The following is a 17,939-nucleotide window of genomic DNA, read 5'->3' on the forward strand; positions in this document are numbered from 1 at the left end:
AATGTAACGCCAGTGGTTTCCTTCATTGCATTCTACTTTAAGCAATTAAGCAAGTAGAAGGGGAAAACCCCGTGGGGCAGTAAGCAAAGGGGCGTCCTCGCCTCCTGGCTTGGGTAATTCAGTTTGAATTAGCAGACACCTTTGCACAAATCATTTTAATTACAATTTATACTATCTAGAACAGCGGTCATTTCGTATGACCGCCGGGCTTTCTAGTTTATACTCGTATATATTTGTTTTTGTCTATTCGCTAATTGTCTCAAGCTTGTAAAATGATTATCGTTCTGATGGCAGTTTAACAGTAGTAAATAAAAAAGTATTAAAATATAATTTTAATGTTTTTTATTTATTTATTTTTTTTTTTTTTTGTTAATATCAGCTTTTATGCAGATAACTGCAATAATTTATAGTGTTTACACTTCAGTTGACGCAAGGCACGTAAAAAATGAAAAGTACAAAATGAGAAAATTAGTTTTCTACCACTGGAAAAGAAATAAAATAAAATAAAAATACTATACTTCGCAATATTTTGAGGGTTTATTAATTACTTAGCTATTTAAATTATCTAGAAATAAATGGTGAGTATAAGAGCTTCCTTTTAACAAACCACGTTGAATGAAGACAGGAGGAAGGGTAATTTCGGGGAATTTAAGCAGAATCTTATCATTTGATGAGATTCCGATTCTCAGTATTATGGTGATAATACACATGACGTCTAAATATTGCAGAAATTGGAAGAAGTAGTTGTGCAATAAACATCCTACTATATGAGAGGTTTTTGAGTGTACGATTGCCACATAAAATTGCAAAAAAATTTAAGGATAAAAAAAAAAGATTACTATTGATTTCTGAAATAAAATATTTTTTTTAAATTTCTCTAAAAATGAATTTTAATTTACGAACGCAAACATGCTCTTGATCTCATATTGGCTGCTTAAGTCTTATATTGGCAGCTCAAAGGTTTCAAAGTTTCAGTATGCTTAAACGAGCAGTTACGGAGTTATAGGGCTGCATGGGCGCTTTCGTGGTTTTTCCCCATAAGTAATATATATACGAGTCAATTTCCCTTAGAAAATTCTCCACGAAGGCATCCCTACCCTTATGAAAATAGCTCTAGTTGGCTTTGCCATAATTAACTAAACGTAAATAAACCAACAGTGGTGTTATTGATTTATTGAGTTTTCGAAAACTGGCTACAGGCTGTCTCTAGGTATACACTTCGAACAGTTATTAAAGTTTTTCAAGATAAGAAAAACAGTTTTATGAGAAGAATTTTAGCACTGAAAGTCCATAAATTTATTTGTTTAAGAAAAATTATTAATCTAATATTTTATATTGTTCTCCTAAAGTAGAAATTCAGTTGATAATATATGCAATATTTCCTTTGGCATTTTTTCTCCTTTTTTTTAATTTTTTTTTACTGATTTTATCGTCTGAAATCGAGATCGGAAAATTATGCGAATAGTTTAATTTAAGAAGGACGCGGTTACAGCAAGAACATTATAAAGAAAATTAGTCATGGATAAGTTATAACTATCTTAGTATTATTTCTTTAAAAGAAACCTACATTCCGAAAAGAATGCATACAATAATAACATTTCAATATCTAATTTGATATCTCCATTCCTACTTCCCTGCAACTTAAATTTCATCCTTTCTTATTATCGTCTCTTTTCTCTCTTTAGGCCTCAGATCATACATAAGTAATTAGAAAGGGCTGATTTGACGAAATCAGACTGAATGTTAATTAGTGTTTTCTTCGCTGTGATGGGTCACTTCTTGTATTAGGCTAACATTGAAAAGGTTCGGTATGATCTTTACGGGATTGAAACTCTTGTAAGGGTTTGTCATTGTTAGTAATATGAAAAAAAAAACCACTTGGACGAATTCATTCTAAAATTTATCGGAGTTCATACTTTAAACTTATTGAAGAAATAGGAAATCACGAGAATATATTTTAAATTTTCAGAACCTGGCGCTAATGAGCTAGGAGGAAAATATGGAGGGTAACACTTTTGAAAATTAAGCACAAAATATTCTGCAGCTTTATATGTGAAATTCGGAGATATATCCGTAATTAATATTCTTTTGAGAAATGCTAGAAATCTGAAAAATTCGTTCCGTTTTTATTTAGTGCGGAGATTATAAGTAGCAAGAAAACTTTTGTTCTTTGCTGAAAATGAAAAATGGTTCATGTTATTTTTAATTCATTTGAATATTTGAAACTGCTGATAAAGAATTTATTGCTAATTATAATAAAATTTTCCCTTCTGAGTTCTTCAATTCCAAACTGTGCATATTCTATATCTTATGCATAAAGTAATCTACTTACGTCATATCCTGTCTTTATTAAAAAATAAGAAAATTTACTTTGTGAAACTTACTATATCTTCATTTGCTTCCTTTTATCTCTTTATCAATGAACGTTTTGTGATTATCATACGTGATATTCTATTTTCCAAAATAACAGCAAACTCCGCAAAAGTGCGTTCTGACTGATATTCAAATTTTAAAATAAAATAATAATAATAAAAAAAAATAGCAGGGTTTCGGAAGAAATCAAACTTAAGTTTATTTATTCGCGCGAAGAAATGGATTTCCATCACTTTAATATTTTATAACACACTCAAAATAAGCTGTTGTAAAAGTAAGTAAAAAGAATAATGCTGCATGCGTTCGGGTTGGTAATAGATTAAATGTACACAGAACCGAAGATGCTTGATAAAATTTATTTTACCACAAGAAACGCTTCACAATTCTGGAACAAAGAAAAGTCGCACAGCTCTTGACAGTATCACAGCGAATCAGTAGTTACACATCAGACTACTAAGAATACGTTAAATACAACGCAGCGTAAAGCGCATCGTAAAATCGAAGCTCTCACGGATTTCTTAATACTCCGAATTCAGCTCTGAACTAACATGTGAGAGCACATGTTCTATCCGGTCTTATATAGTTTTCACCCAGCCGCCAAGAAATAGCTGGTAAATTTCTTTTCTCGAAATTACTCCAAAGTATATACGGTTAAAGTTACATACGGATACGGTTATAATTGCATTTAGTGATCAATTGCATTATCCAATTACAATCAATACCTATTACAGTTAAGAGCCCACCAGCGGCCGAGCGGTAAAGACGCAGAACACTAGTTAGGTCCAAAGATTGAATCTTGCGAACGGGCTGGTTGCATGGGCGTTTTCGCGGTTCTCCCTATATGTAACGTGTATCCAACCTATTACAGTTATACAAAGGACGGACCAAAATATCGCCCGCTTTGGCGACCTTTGCCGATTTCTAGTCAAATTTGGGGACAAAACTATTCCCAGTTTGACGATATTAAATAGACTTGCCCCTATATTCTTATTTTTCCGGCAGAGCATCGTTTCTTTAGATTTCCATTTTACAGTACGCAAAAATACAATACTACAACTGCAGACATAACTTCACTAAAATTATTTACATACGTACAAAATTCGTAACAACATGCTGAAAGATCCATGTAAGATGCGTTTTCTGTCTTAAGCTTTAATGAAAGTTTTTCGTAAAAAATATCTAAATTTGATTTTTTCCATAAACAAATGAAATGGTGTTTACCGGCTGCACGAAATGGTATTATCAATATATCTCGTAAAAGAGAAAGAGACTTATTCACTACTGCAGATTGGGAAATAGTTTCTGGTTCATTACAAAATCCTTGTTACAAAGAGCCTTAAGTTATTAATTTACTGATTAGTGAGTAATAAAATTATTTCTAAGTTAAAATTAAACGGTACTTCTTTATTAAAGTGACCCTGTTAAACCTTTTTCGATATTTGAAATTTGCACATTATAGATTGTGCGATTAAGTTTACCAGTTTTGTCGGTTAAGTGCGACGGCTGATTTAAAAATGAAATACCAATTAAATTATAGCCAAATGTACAAAAATGTAAGGAAAGAATAAGAAAACTTACAAGTTTCCAGTTATCGATGCGGCAGTCGTACACTTCCAGCAAGTTAGTTGGCCCACTCAAACTCCATCCTCCCAGACAAAAGAGGACGTCGTGAGGGAGTCTGGGAATAAACAGCGGTTCCACTTTCTGGAATTCTGAAGCACTTAGAAACTTAATTTCTTTTCCCAATATATATTTGGCGACCAAAGAGGTGAAAACTCCGCATTCGTAGTTTTTAACTTTATCATCATCTATTACTTCTTGAAAATCCTTAATGGGCATTACAGCCAGTCTTACGCATTGTAAGAGAGTAGGAATGTAAGGCAAACGCTCTGTTAACTTATAATCGCACCATCTCCGAATTGATTTCCATACGGGCAGTTCTTTCTTCGTATTTAGTGTATCTTCTTTTAAGATGCATTTCAAAGAGGAGTCTGACAACTCGAAAAATTCTTCGCTTGTTTCAACTACAGCAGGAAAGTGGTTCAAAACAAATCTGAGGAAAAAAAGCACATTTTTATATGGACATTGCAAATGTGTTTAGTATGACAATAATAAACTGGTTTGTCTTAGGTCTGACAGTGAATTTACCCTTGAAGGGCTATAACGTAAAACTCGTTATAGAAAGAGGGCTTTTAAATTGGTTACACCTGAAAATTTCCGTCAGAACCTAGCCTAACCGATTACCAATTGGACGCACTATATTGGAAGAAAAGGAATCAGAGTATAAAGTTAGAGGGTCATTTTGCAATTATTAAGAAAGAAAAAACTCTTATTCATGATATTTTACGGAACTTTGAAATTTCAAGACGACATTCATAACACTCGGAGGGTTAAGACAAACAAAGTCGTTGAATTACTAAAGGACTGATCTTTCTTGCCACAACTCGTAAAAGAGGATGGAAAAGGATGTCTCTCATGAGTACTTACTTATAAACGATCTATTATTGTACAAAGACAAGCTGAAGCAACCGGCTCTTTACTCGGGTTTTACGCAGAGTGAAAAGGCTTCGTTTAGGGAATGGACGCAGATTTTCGAAAGCTGTATTGGAAAGACGTATTAAAACTGGGATATTAACTAGAACTGAAAGATTTTTTATGCATGTGAAACGCTTCTAGAAAATCTAATTCTCCAAGATGTTTTTTAAATACTGTTGGCACAAAACAACGTTTAAAAATATGATTTTCTGACTAACAGTGTTGGGCAGAAGAGGATTTGTTTTTCTTTCTTTTTTTTAAGCTATGAATCATTTTCCCTAGAGCAAAATATAAAAGATATCTTAGTTTGACCAATGTAAATTAAACCACAGTGGCAAGACATGTTGCATATTCTGTAGGAGTGGGGTCCTTAACTATGGAACTGCGAATTTTATAGCGAATCACAGCGAATCAGTAGTTACACATCAGACTACTAAAAAGACAAAAGAGAAAAACCGACCCGAAAGACAAAAGAGAGACAAAAGAGTTAGACAAAAGAGAAAACCAACCCGAAAGATTAATTTCTGTAAAATACGTGCAGTTTTAAAACTAATCGTTGGAAAGAAAAGAAGGACAATAGAAAAGTGATATTCCATTCCACCCTATTGCATAAAATTTAGGCATTGCCTTGTACGCAGTAGCTAAATATCTACAGTTAGTCACAAAAATCTGCGTACAGACTAAATTTTAAATTAAAAAAACACTTAAAGCATAGAAAAATGTATTTTAATCATTGCATTTTTTCTTCTATTAGCTAAAATTGTAAGCTTAAATAAAAAGTAAATAATATCAGTGCAATACATTTTACATTTTTTTCAAAAATATATTTTGTCCAAAAAAACTCAGAAATTCCCTCCAATAAGTCTGCGTACACTTTCAAAAATAAAAGCAAAATATAAGTTTTTTACATTACTTCAATACTTTGTAGGATATCCTTTATTCTTCAAAACAGCTTGCAGACGTCTGGGCATTGACTGAACTAGTTTTTCAGTGTCATCCGACGTAAATTTCGCCCATTCTTCCTGCAATTTACTAATTAGCTTATTTCGCGACGTAATATTGTGTTTTCGAATTTGTTTCTCCAATTTTGCCCACAAATGTTCGATTGGATTGAGGTCTGGTGACTGTGGAGGAGTACGCAACTGTCTTGGAGTGTGATAGAGGAGATATTCCTTCACAATTTTAGCTGTATGTTTCGGGTCGTTATCTTGTTGGAAAATAAAGGTATTAAAAAGGTTTAAATTTCGAGCACTGTCTCGTAGATGTTTCTTCAGAATATCCAGATAAACATACTTATCCATGACTTTATCTATAATGTGAAAATTTCCAATTCCTTTCGACGACATACAACCCCATACCATGACACCGCCAACTACATGTTTGACAGTTGGATTTAAATTTCTCAGATTCAGTTCTGTTCCTGGTTTTTCTCCATACAATAGGGTGGCCATTAACTTTAAATATTGTAAATTTACTTTCATCTGACCAAATTACATTGTTCCAGAAGTCCTGCGAAGAGTTTAAATATGTTTTGGCAAAAGCAATTCTTTTCTTTCTATTTGTCTCGGAAATGTATGGCATAGACCTAGGTTTGCGTCCATGATAATCGGACTTTCGCAGCACTTTTCGTACAGTTTCAGGAGAAATTTCCTAATTGATAGTTAAAAAAATGTCTTTTGCAATGCTTGCAGCAGAAAGTTTAGGATTTTGTTTAATTCGTAAAAGAATTTTTCTTTCTTCTCTCTGCGTTAGCTTCTTCGGTTTCCCACATCTTGGTTTCACAGCAAGACTACCAGTGTCAAGATAGTTTTGAATAACTCTTTGCACACTAGAAAATGGTTTTCCAATGGTTTTACCAGTATAACGAAGAGTTTTACCTTCATCTCTCAATTTGATAATTAGTTGTCTCGTAACTAAAGGAATTTCTTTATTGGTTGTCAATTTCGTCAAAGAAAATAGAAATAGCAACTTCCAATTAACGTGAAATTTGCTTCGGAGGTCAATGACCTTGAAAGTGTAACCTTCTTTGCATTCTCAAATTTGAAGTTGAAAAGTTAGATAAGAAATCCCCCGCCTCCTTCACGTTGTACGCAAACTTTATTGGCTTTGATTTCTGGCCACTTATCTTTCAAAAATTAGTGTGCATGAATTATTAAATATGAAAATATTACAGTTAAATAATTTCAAAGGCTCTTATTGAAACTAAATATTTAAAAAATAAAACTTTAAGAAACTACCCTTTTCGCACCTTAAAAATTTGGATTTTATATTACTTTTCTTGATGTATGCAGACTTTATTGACTAACTGTAGCTCCTAGATTTTCGACTTTGATAGTTAACAACTTTTGCAGCATAGAAAATACAACAGAGTTTATAAAAAAGTAAAAAGCGTTTACCCTAGAAATTTCATTATGGTTCATTTTGATGTATTCGCTAATGTTCCGCTGAAAGGTGCATTTAAATGCCTAGAAACGGTACTTCGAGAGTTTGATTTCTCCTGTATAAATGATGAGCTAATTTTCCGTATTCATCTCTGTCTAAAATAAAAACATTTTATTTCGTAAAATAAATATTAAAAGCAAACTGAAAAATTAGCCATGGGAAACCTTCTTAGGCCTATCCTTATTCATATCTTTATGTTTTATTATGAATCAAAATTTTTTGAAATTTTAAAATTCCTTGCGTGGTTTCGCTACGTTGACGATACATTAATCCTATCTGATATTAATAAAGATGATTTAAGTGAAGTACTTAATTAATTCCATTGATACTACCACTCAGTTCAATTTTGAACTTGGGACAATCAATTCTCTTCTCGGTTCTCGACGTCTTGTTCATATCCAACGTAGGCCAACTTCAGTTTTACTTTCTACCGTCAGCCTTCATCTGTTTGCCTTCCACCCCATTCGAAATCATGTTATTGGACTAAATACATGACAGCTTCATTTCCTTCCTTCGTTTTCAATGCGCTTAATGTTTGCTACTCCAGAACAGTTCTTAATGAAGAAGTAAATTACTTAAAAACAGTTACTATTGACAGAGGCTTTCCACCTAACGTTATTGGTCATGCGGTTTAAAAATTCTTACTTTAGCATATCTAAAAGCCACTGTCATTTCAGCTTATTACAAGAATTATGTTGTCATTTGTTTCTTTTCATCAGTGGGCCATAAAATTGCACATATTTTACAGAAATTAAACTTTCGGTTGTTTTTTCCTTCTGCTAATAATTTTTCAGTTCCATACTTAAGGACCTCATGCGTGGTATGAATTTCTAGAATATATAAAGAATTTTTTGCCAGTGTGGTTTAATTTGCATTGGCCAAATTAAGAAAGCTTTAAAATTTCGTGGTAAAGAAAATGACGCTAATGTTAGGAAAAAGGAAGCATACAAACCCTACGTTACCCAACACTGCTGGTTAGAAAAATCACAAAACATAGCCAAAATTATTCAACACCAACAATTCATTAGATTTTCTAGAGGCGTTCTTTTACAATTACTTGTATTTAGGCTATCGGTGACATAGCATACAGTCGGGGATGGAAGCTCCTTTGTTAGGTACTAGAAATGATATCATTTGAAACCTTTGCGCCTCTTTTTTTTTAAAGAAACGGGGCGAATATTTTTGCGAAATTCGGGTGCTTCGGTATTTTAAACAAAGGCGTAAGCGTTTGTTTAAAATACCTAAGCACAGTTTTTTCAAATACCGAAGTTTGTTCAAAGAGATAACGTAAAAATTTTTATGCCAAATATTAAAAAAAAAAAATTCATTACAATCTCAAGCACAGCCGTCACGTTTATTAAAATCGAATTTTTCTGCAATTAGATTCTGAGATTTTGCTTCTGAAAACTTGCTTGTATTTGAAAATAAAAAAGTAATTATACAGAAAATAACGAAAAATAAATCTAAAAAACAATTTTTTTCCAGAATTTTTATTCATATTCTTCGGCTGTTATCTTCAAGTTACTGATATCATGATTAGTTACGATTTACATTACGATTATTTTGCATGCTGTATTTATCGGCGTCACTTAACCTTTTTTTTTTTTTTTTTTTTGTATCGACCCGTTTTAAAAAAAAAGTTTTTCTTTGTGAAATTCTTTATACTTTTCTATATAATATATAACAAACAACATAATCATAATAGAAATAACTGTACATAAATAACTTAAAAGATAAGAATTAGACTAAGAACAAAAGGTTTAAAAAAATATGGTTTATTAGATTTATGTTTCATTATTTTTACACATTTTTTTAAAATTTTACAAATATAAACAAGCTTTTAGGAACAGAATCATAGATTTTTAATCACACACAAATTTCAATTTAATTAATGTGATGGCTGCGCTTGGTGTATCATTGAAATTTTTATCACATTTGCCATAAAATTGCTTAACTTAATTCTTAGAGCTTTTTCAAAAATATTCAGCCTGTTTCTTGTTTTTCCGTAGTAAATTACTAAAGCCTGCTTCTAAGTAAGAAGAGGAAAAAGTTAATAATCCTTTTTGTAGCAACTTTTATTTTGAACTATTTCTCTCGGACGAATTTTGAATTCCAAAACATAGCATGAACTCGCGTTTTGAATAAGACATGTGCTAGAACATTCTCCGTCAATGCCTTCAACTCTTCTTTCGTCAGATTATTAAGATCAAATATATCGCAGCTCTGTATTTTTATGAGCCAAGCTAGCACATTTAAATTTTCAATGTCTTGGAAGCGAATATTAAAATATTTTTTCAAATTTTGCAAGTGGGTTATTCATAACAACATTTCTTATGAGAAAGGTTTACCGTTTTTCTTTCTTTTCTTTCTTTTTTTTTTTTTGGTTGTATTTTTGTGCATTCCTGCGTTTTACGTTTCTATATTGCACTTTTTGCATAAAAAATTTATATATATATATATATATATATATATATATATATATATAATACATGTTATCGAATTTAAAATATCTAAATAATTTTTGTCTATTTTCCCTTATATTTGTTTTATATGATTTATTCCTTGCTATATGATATTGTTTCTTATAAAAATTCTGAATGGTTTCAGATTTTAACGGTCGTCCAAAAGGATTTGTTTAGGTTTTTTACTCTCTCGCTGAACTCGCAGTCTACCAGTCAGCTATTCTGCTGTTACACTCACTCCTACTAACCTACTATTTTTGTCTTTTTAGCTTTAATATTAAGCATCATTTTCTTCGCACTTACGCCATATACAAGTAAATACCGAAACTGCAAAAATTTTAAAAGTAGCATAGCAGTATACGCTTAGAATTCCCGATGCAGCGTTAAGTGTTGGCATAAATTTTTTTTTTTTTCCCAGTCGTCTCTCAGTTCATCATATCAACCAGTTTCATCAATCAGGTTTTTTTATACTAAGATGGCTTTATAAACCTTTTTTTTTGTCCTTATACTACTTATATTATTTGGTGTCTTTATATTATACCGTTTGCACATTTGATTCAACAGTAAAATCACATAATATTTAAAAACAGCATATCTTTAAAATTTCCGATATACAGTCCCACGGGCTGGAGATATCTTTTTTTCCCCAGTTTGGTGTTAGCAGTGCTCGCTTTGAAATCGCTGGGTCTGTTAGTGAAAAAATTCGTTAAAATTTTTCCAAAATATGAAAGAGATAATAAAACAAATTCGAGATTCGAAATTCAAAATTTGGACTTCCAAGTGCTTCGTTCGGTGGAGACTACGTTATTCAAAATTCCATAGCTCTATTTACCGTTATTTTTTCACATTGCGATAAGAATGCATACATCCATGCAGAATCCCATTATTTAATTTCTTTAAATAAGATACAGGGCGATGATATTTGGTAGCTGGAAGCTGAAAAGTGATACGCCGTTTATAGCTGAAAAGTGATACGCCGTTTCGAGACTGATACCTCATTCAGGACTAACGCCCCTTTTAGGCTAGCATGTACTTATCAATTTTACATGATTAATTCCTTTTGTGTATTGAGTAGGATTTTCATTATGCTATCGACCCTCAATAGACCTCTTCATCAATACTAACTCCTTGAAAATAGCATTAACTCCCAAAGGGGCAACAGCGACCCCGTTGGGAAAACCCGCTGTATATGAGAAAATATAAGAAGATCGCTGAAGAAAACCATTCTTTCAAAAGGGGTAGATGCAAGAAGAAGGTTTCGAACGCCCATTTTATAAAAATACTTCGACAGCAATGGCTAAACATAAGAAATAAATAAAAGCAATATTTCATGCAACAAATGCACATTTTGGGATCAAATAATATTACTTCAGAATATTTTTCCTTTTCTGATGTTCCTGCAAATGCTAAATATTTTAAGAATAAGTTAGATGGGAAACATCTTAAATATCTGTCTAGATTCTTAGCTCTTACAGTTTTGTATTTGTGCCCATTTCCCATCGGAACAGCAGATATAGTTAATGCCACAACTCTTGCCAAATTCTGCAGACTGAAAATATGGATATTTGCCAAAAGCATCTAGAAATTCTTTACAAAAGCGTTATGTTTCCGCATGTTTTCTTGTCTTACCTAAATATTAAAAAAAAAGAGTATTTGAAGGGAAATAAGGATTTTTATAAGGCTAATGTAATCAGTTTAGAAATCTCCATCTACAGATACTTTTATTCGACCTCCGAATTATTGAAGAGTATAATTTTAAGAAAGTTAATTCCAGCAATCTAACGAGGGCGGGGGGGTAGATTTTCAGGCTGTATATCTTGTTATAATAGCTCTAAACAATAAGCTGCTGCTATTGGAAATTATTCTTAGTATTCTGAGGATAATTTAAATATTGAATGAATTAAACTTAATAGAGAATAATTAATTCTATATATTTACTTCAATGTCTAAAAAGCACTTTTTATGGAAGATTAAGAAAGTGCTTACTATAAGTCAGTTAATCTATTATGTTTATTACTTAAGTTGCTTGGAAATTTTTCCTACATGTTGTTGCTTGGTGCTACATGGTGTAAATGGAAGCTCTTTCGAACTAGTCGGGAGGTCAAAAGTTCGAACCCATCTTTGAAATATATCTAATGACGCTTCCTTACAAGTGTCTTCCGAACTAAAAATGTGGCAGACGACAATTTTTCACTATGAGGATTTGAGTTCAGTGTTCCTTCCTGAATAGTCGTCTTTTAATTGCAGGAGAATGTAAGGAATTTTCTCCATTTTTACCGCGTGCCTTCCTAGGGAACTGGAAGCACTTCGAGCACAATCTGGTGTGGCAACCGGAGTTGGAATCCTAACGAAGATGAGGGTATTGTTAATTTTTCTTGCTTCCTGCTCTGAAATAAACTTAATAAGTCTACAAAGTAAGGGTAAGTTAGGTTGAAGTTTTATTTACCCCTCCTTATGGGCATATGAGGTCTATCTACACAACGGAAAGCGGCTTTCGGAGAAGAGATTTGCATCATACATGGGGAAAACTACGAAAACTTATCATAGCTAGTTCCTTCACCGGTATTTGAAGCTGGAGCGAACTAGCAGTATTCAGGAGTTTTTACCACTTGACCGCCAATGAGCCTCAGATTTTTGGGAATGAGATAGAACGAATGAAAAACGGCAAGCATTGTAAATAGCTGCGAAGGTTTTCAATAGCGTTTACTTCGATTTAAATATTTTTTTTTGGAATTCATATTGAGATTCAGCTGATAATTTCACCTGATTCTGCTCTGTTTGAATATGAAGAATTAATTCTAGTCTTTTTTGCAAAGCCGATTTAAGGATTGTAAATAGAAGCTTTTTTTTAGTCAGTATAAAATTTTAAGCACGAACTATATTGTAAAAGCCGAAATAATCCTATCGTATGTGCTATTAAAACCATCTGTATATGATGATTTGTAATCTAATAAATGGTGTTAAGAATTTTTTTTCAAAAATTACTGCCTAGTTAGTATCAGTGGAGCTTCTTAAATTAATTAACGAACTCCAGAAATATTTTAATACCTTATTAGATTTCGCGAGATAAAAACTTTGAAAAAAAAGAAAAAAGAAAAATCGCAGATCTCATAATAATTCGGAAGCTGGATGATTTTATAAAAACATATTTCATTAATTCATCCATATTTCATAAAAAAATTAAACAACAATCTCATAAATGCCATATTTTATAAACAATGAAAATATACTTGACAGTAATACTAATTTAACACTGCATATTAAATTCGATACTTTTCATATATGCGGCAAATAAATGAAATTAAATCGATTCCCATCTTCTAAAGTTTCAGGATTTACATCAGCCAACGAGTTCATGTTTCTTGTAATCCTGATGCTAAACATAATTTAGCCAAACATTTTCATGCTTAATATAAAAAGGAAAATAAAGTTGAAAATTACATGGACTGATTAAATAAATTTTAAAATAATTTAAGTAACAGAAGTTAACGAATTAAATTTACATAAAATAATTAAGAACTTTCGACAACCAAATAGTATTATCTTCAGAACTAAACTTAAAATGGCTTGGCATTGATGATATTATTTTAGAGAGTACTTTTACGTTTAGTTAGTATTTTAAGACCCATAAAAAAGAAAATTAGCTAATAAGGCCAAAGAAAAGTCGGAGTATGTATACATGAAGTATAAGAGAAGAAAGTATAATAAAGTCAACATTTGTAATCAAATTCCTAGACTTCAATATTCATTTTTGATTAAATATACTCGCAAGGGTACTCCCATTTTCAGAACCTACGGTGATTTTAAAATGAAACTTTGGATGAATTATAAAACAGTTTTTCATAATAAAATTAATCAAAACTGGTAGCATTATTTCGGATTCTATTTGGCATTTCTGTGTTACCCAAAATTTGAATTTTAGTTAATATAACAATGCATACGCGAAAGTAAGCTGTTTGGAGTTTCTAGTTTTCGGTAGGGACTCACAACCGTTTTCCTGCACTGACCATTTTTGAAAGAATGGTTTCTTCAACGGTCTAATGACATCTTTCTCTGTAACACACAGTCTACAATATAATCATAATACAAATAATCGAGCATGACTACCTTAGATAACAATTTACTAAGAATATGATCAAAAATTTTGAAAAACGTATGGTTTATTGGATTTGTTTTATTACTTTATGAATTATTATTGCTTTTAATTTCATCAATGTGAACAAATTTTCAGAAAAAAATAGACTCTAATCGCACTGAAGTCCAATTTTAATGAATGTTATGGCTGGGATTAATGTATTGGTACAATTTTTTAACTCTTTAGCATAAAATTGCTTGATTCTTTAAACACTTCATTAAAAAATATTTAGCCTTTTTTGTTTTCCGTAGTAAATTATTGGCTTGCCTAAAGTGTTGAAAAGATTGCATTGCATATGGCATTTAATGTATAAAAAATCATATATTTAAAAAATATTATTGGCTTTTTAAAATAAAGTAGTAGACTTCGTGCATTATTTAGTACTACTTAAATTTTCACGTCCTCCCTACCCCGATAAACCGTCAAATTATATAAACCACGTGGAGTTATAATAGTCTTTTTTCAATTTAAACATTTACTTTAAAACTTGTATTTGACGAATTTGATGAACAACGTAATACTACAATAGTAGTTAGTCCTTTTACATCTTCGTACGAAGTGAAGGAATTATTGTAATGTCGGAAAATTTCGGGTATTATACATAAACGAAAATGTCCGTTTCAACTGCTCTCTAAATCATCTGAACGATATTTTTTTCCTAATATCTGTACATACGGACAAAATAAAAGATTTTTTTTTCCAAAAAGGATTGTAAAATGCATTTGAAAGGGATTCAGAGATTTATTCTTGATATCTGTACGTACGTATCTATGTATCTCGCATAACTCAAGAACGAGCAGATGTAGAAAGTTGAGATTTTGTATAATTGAAATTTGGACTGCTATAATATGTAGTTGTGCACTTCTCTTTATCTTTAAATTCGGCTGCACCAATAGTATACAAAAATATATATTTTCCCACTCTGTTACATGGCTCGGTGAGCTTAGATTTTTATTCCTACGTGTTGAAAAATTGAGCATTTTTTGATTTCAAAAGTGATTGAATTATGTGGTTTTTATGTTCCAGTTACGTTTTCTATACTTTTGTTAATCTGCAGGCAATAGTTTTAGAATTATCAACAATATAAAAGTTTAAGTGGTGAATTAAGCCTAACAAACTGCCATTTCTTTACATTTGAAACTCAGCAGAACTGTGAATTAAGTCCGTATCTGCATCTTCAGTGTATTTTTTGACAAGTGCGACCAAATGTAAACATTTAGTTCTGTGCATTGAATAATCTGTTCTCCTGTCCCCTGTCCGAATTGCTTGTTTCTGCAAAGAAACTAATTTTAGTTGTCAATTTTTTTAAATTGTTTTAACTGTAGTTGGTGTTTTATGTTTTTTCTGTATTTTACATTTTTTAAGAAAATATATCTTCAATGAAATTTGAAAAAAAAAAAGTTTTAATGAAATGTAGCAAAATGTATTTAACTTAATAGGCTATGAAAGGAAGTAATGTGGTGTTTACATCAGAATTTTTCAATTTAAACATTATAAAACACGTGTTAACAACTTCTAATTAACTAAGAAGTGAGGAAGATGCCAGGAAAAAGATAAATTACCTCGCAATGGAATATTCATAAATGGTCAAGGAATGGAATTATAAGTAAACAAAAGTATACGTAGGCGCAACATGAAAATTTGTAAACATAACACAAAAAAAAAAAAAAAAAAAGCGTTCGATCCGACACTGGTTTAGTGATTCCAGTATACCATTCGTAACAGCATTGCGTTTCATCTGTTGTTGGACAGGAGAGCTAACATCGCTTAAGTGGGTGATAAATAGCTCAATGTGTGTCAAAATGCTACGACTGTCTAGATTAATTTAGAGGACGAATAGCTGGTCCTGTAAAATTCTTGAAATTGATAAGAATTTACTCGTGCGGCGAAGAAATAACGCTGACAGCATACTTCCACAACTGCCGGGTTACACCGTCAAAGTAGCCGGACCTCTCTTATTCAGGTTCCAAATCGGAAAGCAAGCACACAGATATCAACGCTTGCAGACCATGTAATGGAAGGATCGACAATATGTTTAGTATGCCGATTAATGGAGCCGGTGCATATTCAGCTATCATCTCCTACTTGACCACTTGATCATCATTGACCCCCTCTAAAATTTTATCATACACCGGGAGATCAAGACTGACCTCTCTGAGAAACCCTGCTATAAAGTGTCACTAAAAATTACATACCTGAACGCTTCTTGTTCTAAAGACTTTATGAAATAATCTTTGCCAAATCTCCATATTCCTAAGCAATTCTCTGCTGACAAGCTCTTCAGCAAGAACTTCGTGCAATAGTCCACCATGCCTTCCACATCGAATTGATCTGCCGCAGGTAGAAGTTCATTTACATTATCTTCATTAACCAATGTCTTCCCACTGTATGCATAGTGTATAATAGTTTCTAATATCGAAGCCGAAACGTTAGGTATAAGGATGAAATTTCTAGTTTTGGATTTGTCTCCACTAGTTAGGTCTGCCAGTGATGTTGTGAAGACGGTTCTGAAGTATGAGCTGCACCAACACATGGCGGCCTTATGAACGCGGAACATTCCTCCATCTTCGGTGGCCAAGACGACATCGCAGTACTTTCCCGTCATTCGCAGCCGATTAAGCGTTCGCATAATTTCGGTATCCAATTCCACTTCATCGGGCATTTTATTGGAGTTATTGCTGAAAATGAAAAGTTTCAGACGAAAAGAGCCAGATTTGAGGTTTTGGTAAATACATTACGATTTACAGTATTCTCGCACATTCCCCCTTCTCTAGCTGTTTAACGGAAGATACTGAAAATTTTAAAATTAATGGATGATTTGAGTTTTAAGGAGTAGTAGAGACAACAATAAGAAAGGGCGAGATCTAATTTACAGGGAAGTAGATATGAAGATATCTTATTAGATATTTTAATGTTACTATTACTAAGTATTCCTAATGGAATGTAGTAGGTTTCTTTAAAGGAATAATACGGTGACTGTTACCTGTAGTTTATCCATTACTACATTTCATTTGTTATATTCTTACTGTAACCGGGTTTTTTGGAAATTAAATAATTCACATATTGGTACTTACGTATTAATGTAACCACCCTAGAGCAATTTTTTCGCAAGTTGGAGGTTCTCGTGTCGTTTTTGGAGAGATTCCCAAAATGTCGGTATTTATTGTAAGTCGCCAAATATTATCAACTTTATGTCATACAAAAAAAAAAAAAAAAAAAAAAAATTCTTCTTTAAACCTTTTTGCAGTTTTTGCGCTGTTCTCCCGAAGTACACCGTGACCTGTTTTCGCCTAAGAAACATAAGAGAGAATTTCGAAAACTGGGCTTCGTGCAAATCTCGGCAACAATAGCTGTCAAGGAAACGTATTTTCTCGTTGTTTCCCTTAGAAAAATTTCCACAAACTTCTGTATTCCTGTAAAATTTTGCCACATTTTCTTCCATTGCTGGCAAATTTTACAAGCTGCTATTTTAAAACTAAGTTTAAAGCACAAAGTATTACGATTCACTTGTAAAAAGCGTTGGAACTTGGAATGCAACGAAAAAGATCGCATGCCTAAATGGTTCCGTTGCTTGACAAAAGGACTGTGATGAGCCTAGTAGTCGGAAGAACGATAATACGCATATTTTACAGAGTTTGACACGTTCTGAAAATTTGGCGACTTCTAAGATGGCTGCGTTAATACGTAAATACCCCCTCTCAGTCTTCAGACGATAAAGGATTTCGAGAAGACATACAGTAATGAAATACGCGGAAGCATGATCTGTGTAGCATAAAATCACTAGACATAGAGACACAACACCAGAGAAAGAGCTCAAGAACCTGGGCTATTAACTTTACGCTATTAACGCTTCTCTCTATAAGCGGTCCAAGGGGTCGCTAACCAATTTGTTGATTTGAGGAGCCATAACTAAACCTTGTCGAGAGCTGCACATAGAAACTCATATTCTGCATCATCTTTCCCTGGTAGGAAAATAAACTATGCATCCCCCG

General features: G+C 32.5%; 1 protein-coding gene across 2 annotated transcripts in view; it reads right to left on the reverse strand.

Annotated features, from left to right (window-relative positions):
- The window catches only part of LOC118201300 (kelch-like protein 10), a 59,341-nt gene that overhangs the window by 37,658 nt on the left and 3,744 nt on the right, over nucleotides 1-17,939 (reverse strand). For both annotated transcript variants that reach the window (XM_035373386.2, XM_035373385.2), the window contains exons 2-3: nucleotides 16,143-16,625; nucleotides 3,952-4,426 (exon numbers count right to left, since the gene is read on the reverse strand). In XM_035373386.2, coding sequence (XP_035229277.1) covers nucleotides 3,952-4,426; nucleotides 16,143-16,609 — 942 coding nt within the window. In that variant the 5' untranslated portion in view covers nucleotides 16,610-16,625. The remainder of the gene's footprint in view (nucleotides 1-3,951; nucleotides 4,427-16,142; nucleotides 16,626-17,939) is intronic.

Source organism: Stegodyphus dumicola, chromosome 6 (assembly GCF_044657685.1).
Source record: "Stegodyphus dumicola isolate Sdum_Otavi_A_Nest chromosome 6, ASM4465768v1".
NCBI classification, from domain to species: domain Eukaryota; kingdom Metazoa; phylum Arthropoda; class Arachnida; order Araneae; family Eresidae; genus Stegodyphus; species Stegodyphus dumicola.